Source organism: Orycteropus afer, unplaced genomic scaffold, assembly GCF_000298275.1.
Source record: "Orycteropus afer afer isolate SDZICR_OR568_19922 unplaced genomic scaffold, OryAfe1.0 scaffold00099, whole genome shotgun sequence".
Classification (NCBI taxonomy): domain Eukaryota; kingdom Metazoa; phylum Chordata; class Mammalia; order Tubulidentata; family Orycteropodidae; genus Orycteropus; species Orycteropus afer.
Window position 1 is genome coordinate 8,200,336 of NW_006921686.1, and position 8,073 is coordinate 8,208,408.

Consider the following 8,073-nt stretch of genomic DNA (forward strand, 5'->3'; position numbering starts at 1 on the left):
GGGGGCTGGGGTGAGGGCTGGGACAGCCTGTGCAACCAGGAGGGGGTGTGCTATGGCGAGGTTGGAGGCTGGAGGAAACTGAGGTGTCTGAGAGGAGACTGGACAAGTTTGAGGGGTAATGGGGTATCTGGAAAGTCTTATCAGTGTTCAAAGGGTGAGGTGAGGTTGATGGGGGAAATGGGGTGTCTGTGGGGCTCCTAAGATCTGAGGGGCTTCTGAGGGAGATCTTTGGGGAGCAAGGTGTCTGAGGGGAATCTGCTTGTTTGGGAGTCTCTTGTGGGGGTGGTGTTGAGGGGCCGGTGGCTGAGAGCAGGGAGTCTGAGGGAGTGCTGCGTCTCAGAGGTGGGGTCTGAAGGGGTGGAGCAGGAGGGGTGAGGCGTCTGAGGAAGAGCGGTCTCTGAGCGGGAGCTTGTGTCTGAGTTTGGGTCTGAAGACCAGTGTCTGAGGGATAGCGTGTCTGGGGTGGGCATCTGAAGGGAGTAGATTCTGAGGCTGTGGGTGTCTGAGAGGGAGGACTGTGTGGGGGAAAGGGGCGAGGGGATGGGATGTGTTAGGGGGATGGGGTATCTGTGAAGGGGAAGGAGTATGGGAGGGAGGGGTGTCCAAGGAGGGAGGCACAGCCAAAGAGGAAGGGGTGTCTGAGGGGCTGTCCTCTTGGGGCAGGCACGTCCCAGGGTGAAAGGGTGTCTCAAGGGAGGGGTTTGAGGGGGGCAGGCACTTCCCAGGCTGAAGGGGTGTCTGAGGGAAGGAGTTTGATGGGGAAAGCATATCCCAGGGTGAAGGGGTGTCTGAGGGGACTATGAGGGGGCAGACATATCCTAGGATGAAGGGGTGTCTGAGGGAGCTGTGGGGGGACAGGCTGATCCCAGGGTGAAGGGGTGTCTGAGGAGAGGGGTTTGAGGGCTGACCAGAAGGTTTAAGGAGAGAGGTGTTGTGTCGTGGAATCACACGCGCAGGGTGCTGGGTGCTGCTGGGTGGGGTGGCCCAGCCAGGGATGCATGCGTGGGGCTGGGTAGCCGCCTGGGGGTCAGCTGGGCGGGCGGGGGGTGGGGGCGCGTTTCCGAAAGAGATAAATCTGAGTCCACCAGTTAGAGACGGAGGGAGACCCAGGGACGCAGGGACAGACGCGCGGAGGGGTCAGCAGCCAGCCAGCAGGACGGACAGACAGAGGACCGGGAGACAGTGGCAGGGACAGGGACGGGGCAAGTGCGAGGGTGGCGAGAGCCAGCGAGGGTGAGGGAGGGAGGGAGGACGAAGCGAGGAGGGAGCTGGGAGCGGCTGTGGTTGAGGCCGGAGAGCGAGGAGGCAGCGGCTGCCGGGAGAAGCTGGGCCAGGGGCCGGGCGTGGGGGGCTGAGGGCCCCGGACATCAACATGGGCGGGAAGGCGTGGGTGGCAGGGGAGGGGGCAGATGGTGGCCGGTGGAGGCCAGGGTGGGCCCGGGCAGCACCCCACTGACCCGTGTCTCTCCCCATTGCCCGCCCTGTCCGTCTGTCCTGGCCCGTGTGCAGGGCTGGCGCCGCCATGGACTGTAGCTGTGTCTCGGACCTTCTCTTCGCCCCGCCTGCATTGCCGGCTCTCTGGACCCCTGGTAACTGGCCTGAACCCCAGCCCCATCCCTTCTCCCAGCCCTCAGTGAGCTCCCCCCCAATTCTCTCCCCCCTCCCTGCGTCTCTCCGGTCTCACTCAGAGTCCCCGAAATAAAACCCTTTAATGAAAAACTTGGCTAAAAACTTCCCAGCCAGCTCTCCCTGCCACCTGCCTGCAGGAGGATGGGGGCGGTCTTCTGCGGGGGAGGGGGGGGCGGGCATACAAGGCCAGAGAGTGACTGAGGTCTGGGGGCCTCAGCTCCCACCTAGACCCATGGGCAAGGAGACGCAGGGGGGCTGGAGACAGGTGCTGTGGACACAGGGACTGGGGATTGCAGGAGACACTGGGCCAGGCGTGTAGACAGGACACCCCAAGCAGGGGGACATGGAGACATGACCTGAACAGCTGAGCCGGGAAGAGGGAAGAGCAGACATCTCACTTGGAAGTGGATGCTCAGAACTGGGGAAGTGGAGAGCAAAGTGGGCTGGGAGCCTGAGTCCATGCCCCACAGACAGGCTGTGTGTGTGTGTGTGTGTGTGTGTGTGAGAGAGAGAGAGAGAGACTGTGCCTGGTCACACTTCAGTGTTTCCGGGCGAGTGTGTCATTCGGCATCGGGCCATCTCTGTGAGTGCGTACCTGCTCCTACGTGCCATCTGAGGCTGTTGAGTGCCTCTGGACAGACATGTCATGCTTCTTTGGGGCACTGGCCTGTCTGCAGGTTAGGACTGGGCAGGGGCCTGCTCTGCTCACCAGTGGATACCTGCCTCAGTGGGGCACGGTGGCTTCTCTGTCCTTGTGGATCTGTCGCATGGCGTGACATTCTTGGTGCATTTGGGGCTGAGTGAGTGGGTGCTCCATGGCCCCTGTGTTGGGGCTCAGGGCCCAGCCCCACCTACATGCCCATGGACTCACTTCAACCTCACTCTTCTCACACTGCCCTTACCTTCTTACGGACTAATTCTGCTTCTGTTTTCCTGCCTGGGTCTGGGGTCTCTGAGGAGGGGCAAGGGACAGAGGATGCGGCCTGGGAATGAGCCCTGAGGCAGGACCCAGAATCTGGGGCCTTGCGGTTGGGAGGTGAGCTATGGGGGCAGGTAAGACCCCCCCCTTCTATTTTCACCCAGCTGCTGGGGTGTTTGGATATGGGATGTGGGATACCCATCTGAGTGGGAGATGTGTCATGCTGAGGGAGCTGTGGGTATCCCAGGATGGTGACACCTAGTATCTGTGTTTGGGAGGTGGTTTTGTCATGGTGTCACCTGTGGGTGCCTGTCAGGCTGTGTGTGTGAGTGTCCGAGGCTCACTGCAATGTCTTGATGCTGCATTCACCGTCTCCATCACACTCTTGTGTTATTTGGGCCTTCGTGGTCCTACGTGTATCTGTGTCATGCAGTTGGGTTGTAATGGTCCCCAGTTGAGCACCCTGGGGAGACATGTAATTGTTGTGTGGTGACAGGTGTGCATGCTGGCTAGCTGGGAGGGCACGGCTCCCGTCTTGGGCAGCCCCATGTCTGATGTGGCTGCCTCAGTGGTGCACTGTGTATGGCATGCCCCAGCAGGCGTGTGCCACTCCAGGTGTATCTGTGCCACACGGTGTAACCAGGTGTCTTCTGTGCGTGAATGGGTGTTTGTGACATGTCTGCCATGTGCACCTGAGTGCATGCATGCTCATTCACACACACACACACACACACACGCACGCACACACACAGAACCGCTCACTCGCCAATGGACAGAGGATGGGACACTGGGGGCCAGGACAGGTAGATAAGCACAAAGACACAGATGTGCACACAGCTGGATGTGCTGGGGTGTAGCCAGCAGGGTCCCTAGGGAATGAGGAGACAGCAGGGGGCAAGGGATGGAAGGAGGGGAGACAGCATGACAGGGACATTTCAGGGGGCAGGAGAGACCGGAGACTTCACTGTGCAGGGCTGGGGGTGGCAGAGAGAAGGGGTGATGTTGTGGAGGGGGTCCCTCCCCACCAAGTCAAGGATGCGAGAAACTGGTTTCTCAACCTTCACTCCTGGGAACACTGAAGTAGGGGGGTCAGGCAGAAGTACCACCCCAGGCCTCCAGATGACTGGGTTCTCCCCCACTATGTGAGACTAGACATCAAGGGTAGGGGTCTGGAGGGTGGGAGCCTGGTGTCTAAAGATGTCTGCAGCTGTGCTTGTCCAAGGCCTGGAGTCAGGACTGGATGCCTCCGTTCCCTAATCCCACCAAGACCCAGAGCCCGGACTTAGCGGCCTGACCTGGGGCCACTCCCCTGCCTCTGTCCCCAGGGTTTGCTTTCCCGGATTGGGCCTACAAGCCTGAGTCGTCCCCCGGCTCGCGGCAGATCCAGCTGTGGCACTTTATTCTGGAGCTGCTGCAGAAGGAGGAGTACCAGGGTGTCATCGCCTGGCAGGGGGACTACGGGGAGTTCGTCATCAAGGACCCTGACGAGGTGGCTCGGCTCTGGGGCATCCGCAAGTGCAAGCCCCACATGAATTACGACAAGCTGAGCCGGGCCCTGCGGTAAGGACTCTTCCTCTTGTTCCTTTCTCCCCTCTTCGTCTGTCTCTCTGCCCCCATCCCAAGGCCACTGGGGGCTTTCTCATCATGGGGGATGGGGGGGGGCCCGAATCCTACTGTATCCCCAGCCTCCAGGCTCTGCACCTGTGACAGTTACTCATAACTCCTTGTGAGTGGAAGGCAGGAAGCCAGCCCTAGGCTTTGCAACCACACGGGACAGGCCCCAGCTCCTGCTTGATCCCTTCCTTACTCTCTGGTTAAGACTTCTTTGAGCTCTGTGCATGTTTCAGAACCCAAGACCCCACTCCAGGCTCGCCCTTCCCCTCCTAGGTACCCTCTTCCCTAGCAGCCCCCATGTTCCTCTGCCCACAGCTATTACTACAACAAGCGGATTCTCCATAAGACCAAGGGCAAACGGTTCACCTACAAGTTCAACTTCAGCAAAGTCGTGCTTGTCAACTACCCGCTGCTGGACGTGGCAGCAGCTGCCACTGGCTCCCCACTTTTGCTGACCCCTGGTCCCTTTGGGGGCACCCCTGGACCCGATGCTCCTCCCCTCACCCCCGAGGTGAGTTAGGATGTGGGGGTCTGAACTGGGGTGTCTGGTGTTTTTCCGGGGGCCTGCCACACTAAGCAGTACTGCTGCCTCTTGCCACAGACCCTGCAGACCCTGTTCTCTGCCCCCCGGCTGGGAGAGCCAGGAGCCCGGACGCCCCTGTTTACCCCCGAGACGGACAAACTGCGGCTGGACAGCCCCTTCCCATTCCTGGGCTCTGGTGAGGGCACAGAGGTGCCAGGGTGGGTGGGTGGTGATGGGGGGGCTGCTGCATGTGTTTGAGGGAAGAGGATGAAGAAACAGGGGAGAGACAGGAGAAAGAGGGGCAGGCTGAGGGCAGGGCGTTTGGGGGTCCTAAAGGATAGGGAGACTCGGGGGGAGGGGGGATGGTGGGAAGCAGAGTTGCTGGGGGGCATGTGAGGGTGGGGAGATGCTTTGTGGGAAGGATGATGGGAGGACAGGGTGAAATTTGGTGTGGAGGGGCGCCCTTCCTAGTCCCCACGTGGGGCGACTCAGCCTGACACCCCTGTCCCCCACCAGGTGCCACTGGCTATTCCAAGCCCCCAGGCCTGCTGGGTCCTTATGGCCGCGCCTTCCCAGAGTACCCGTGGAACTTTAACCCATACCTTACCGGCCCCTTCCCCAAGCTTCCCCCTTCTCTCTACCCCCCACACTTCTACCCCAACCCTCTGGCCAGTTCACTGGGCCACCTGCCCTCAGCAGGGGCAGGGGGAGGTCCCACCGCTGCACCCCTGCTGACCGCGGCAGGGGAGGGTCCTGGCCCTGAGCGCCCCTCAGGCCTGGCAGTGGCCCCCCGCCTGGCACTGCCAGGGGCTGGGGGTCCGGAGGCCACGCTGGGCGGGAAGGACAGCGACTCGGAGCTGGAGATCACTGACGTCAGTGGCTGCAGCTCGGACAGCGAGGGTGATGAGGGCCTCCCCGTAGCCCCCAAGGCCAAGGCCGGCAAAGGGAGTCCCGGCAGCTGAGCCGTCAGGGAGCGATGGGTTCTGCTGAGGTGGGCACCAGGCACAGCCCAGGCAGCCTCTTCCTGCCTCGATGGCTCTGCTGGACCTGCCCCCAAGGCCCAGGCCCAGCCCTCAGCACCCCCCAAGGCCAGGGACATTTCTGCTCCCGGTCCCCTCCCCCAATCGCAGAATGGGGTTCTCACCGCTTCCTCCACAGAGGGGACAGGGAGCGTGATGGCCCCCAGCCTCCTCCCCAGGCTCCAGTTTGAGGGGGGGTCCCTGCCTGACCCCACTCCCAAAGTGCAATATGGCGCCCAGCCTGCCCACCCACCCCTGTGCTGTGACCTGTGTGTTTGTGTGGCCATGTCTCTAACCCCGTGCTGGCCCTGGTCCTGACACCCTCCCCACACAGGCCCCCCTGGGGACAGGGAGCTCAGAGCAATAACCCCGCCCCCAGCCCCCACCCAGGAGGGGCCCTCACCCCACCCACCACCATGACCCCCAACAGCCACCTCCAGAGAGTTTACTACAAAAATAAAACAGAAATGAGTGGGAGGTGGAGTGCCCCTCAATGTCTGGGCTGACTTGGGGGGCCAGGGGGTGGCAGGGGGTATGGGGGAGACTCCTTGCACCCAGTGTGTGTATGATGGGGTATCATGGGAGGGGACTGTTAAGTGAATGAACTGGAGAAAGACATGGGATCTAGATAGATGCCACATGGTGGGGCCGCAGAACGGCAATGCCAGGGCGGGTCATCAAGGAGCACCCCGGGGAGACACACTAAGGACCCCCGCCCGCCCCACCCCGTGTGTGTGCGTGCACGCACACATACACACACACACACTGCTCCTTAGATAATATATATTAAAAATAAACCTCCGATTCAGGGTATAAAAACAGCAAAGGCACTTGGGGATGGGGGGTAGAAGGGTGGCCCCCCCAGGCAATACTGAGATGGCCCAGAAAATGGGGGTCACTATGGTACCCCCTGGAATGACGCCCTGAGTCCCCCAAGCAGAAGGCAAGAGGGAGAGAAGACCAAGGCCAGGGAGAGGGTGGGGGAGGCAGTGACCCCGGACAGGACCCTCTCAGGCGTGGCCCCGGCAGCGGCCCTCTCCTCAGGCCCTGGGGTGTGGAGATGCTGTGGCAGCAGTGCGGGTGGGCAAGGAGGCAGCCCCACATGTCCTCTCCCCCCACCCTGCTCCTCTTCATCCTTCTTGCAAAAGGCCTAGGGGGTGCAGAAGACGACAGGACAGAGAGAGAAAGCGAAACTAACAGGCACACAGAGAGAACACGCAGAGAAAGAGAGAGAGATGAAGACAGAGAGAGAAAAAACAGAGAGGGAGGGAGACAGAGAGGGGGAGAGAGAAGGAAGGAGACACACAGAGGGGGAGACGGAGAGAGAGACACACAGGGAGACAGAGACACACAGAGAGGGAGGCAGAGAGAGAGACAGAGAGAGCACAACAGGAGAGGAGCAGGGGGAGAGACAGAAGGCAGACAGAGTAAGAGCCCAAGACCAGATACGCAGAATATGACCAAAGCAGAGACAGAGATGTAGAGATGGGGGATGGAAGTGGGGAGATTTGGAAAGACAAAGAAAACAGAGATGGGGCTGTAGAGAGGGGAGCAACTGAGGTGCCCACTCAGTCCCCGCCTCCCACAGCAGTGCCCACCTTCTCACCCCCACTCACCTGCCTAGGGCAGGGGCCTCAGGTGCAGCCAGGCTGGGGAACAGTGTTCCCACCAAGCTGAGACAGGAGGAGTCGCAGGCGACAGAATTCCTCCTCCAGCTCCTGGAGAGGGGAAGGGTCATCAGTAAGAAGGGTCCCCCACTGAGCCAGCCCCCCACAACTTGCCCAGGCTGACCGCGTGGTTCCACTCGCCATACCTCCAACTGCTTCATGGTCTCCTCTAGGCCAAGCAGCTTCTCCTGGACCTCCTGGGTCTGTGCTGGGCTCAGGGGGCCACCACCCGGGACCCCATCCCCTTCTCGGGGAGGCCCCGCCCCACTGTCTTCCTCCGCAGGCAACAGGAGCTGTTTTAGGGACAGCACTGGGGGGGATAAGGGGACAGGTCAGAAGAAGCAGGGAGATTGGGGGGGGAGGGGAGGGCCATGGAAAGAGGCAGGGCCTCCAGGGCTGGAAATCAGGGGGCACCTAGCAAGGTGAAACGGGGGTTAGGACAGGTCTGTGCATGGGGTTGGGTATAGGAACAGGGATATGGAGCCCAGACTGGCCCAGCACTGGGCAGGGCCACGGGGGCAGGACTCCGGCACAGGGAGAGGCTGTCTAGGGCCACGGAAGAGGGACTGGGGTCTACCCAGGGTGGCAGTAAAAACCGTGGCCCCTCTAGTTGTGGACTCAGATTTGTAGTGAGGACAGTTTTCTGGCAGCCAGGCACACAGCTGGGGGCACCACCTTTTTCTAGTTCACACAAAACACTGC

General features: G+C 61.1%; 2 protein-coding genes across 2 annotated transcripts in view; one reads left to right on the forward strand and one right to left on the reverse strand.

Moving 5' to 3' along the window:
* The first annotated feature begins 1,522 nt into the window (after positions 1 to 1,522).
* Positions 1,523 to 5,647, forward strand: ERFL (ETS repressor factor like). The gene is made up of 5 exons (XM_007943134.1): positions 1,523 to 1,589; positions 3,874 to 4,108; positions 4,478 to 4,673; positions 4,764 to 4,881; positions 5,202 to 5,647. The coding sequence occupies exons 1-5, from the start codon at positions 1,523 to 1,525 to the stop codon at positions 5,645 to 5,647; spliced, it is 1,062 nt and encodes a 353-aa protein (XP_007941325.1).
* A 1,691-nt stretch (positions 5,648 to 7,338) lies between these two features.
* Positions 7,339 to 8,073, reverse strand: part of ARHGEF1 (Rho guanine nucleotide exchange factor 1) — a 14,435-nt gene continuing 13,700 nt past the window's right edge. Inside the window, exons 24-25 of the mRNA XM_042781261.1 lie at positions 7,518 to 7,681; positions 7,339 to 7,422 (exon numbers count right to left, since the gene is read on the reverse strand). Coding sequence (XP_042637195.1) covers positions 7,339 to 7,422; positions 7,518 to 7,681 — 248 coding nt within the window. The remainder of the gene's footprint in view (positions 7,423 to 7,517; positions 7,682 to 8,073) is intronic.

Coding starts and splice junctions, on each gene's coding strand:
- ERFL (XM_007943134.1), top strand. CDS start 1,523: ATGGACTGTAGCTGTGTCTCGGACCTTCTCTTCGCCCCGCCTGCATTG. Junction 1,590..3,873: donor GCCGGCTCTCTGGACCCCTG/GTAACTGGCCTG, acceptor CTCTGTCCCCAG/GGTTTGCTTTCCCGGATTGG. Junction 4,109..4,477: donor AAGCTGAGCCGGGCCCTGCG/GTAAGGACTCTT, acceptor CTCTGCCCACAG/CTATTACTACAACAAGCGGA.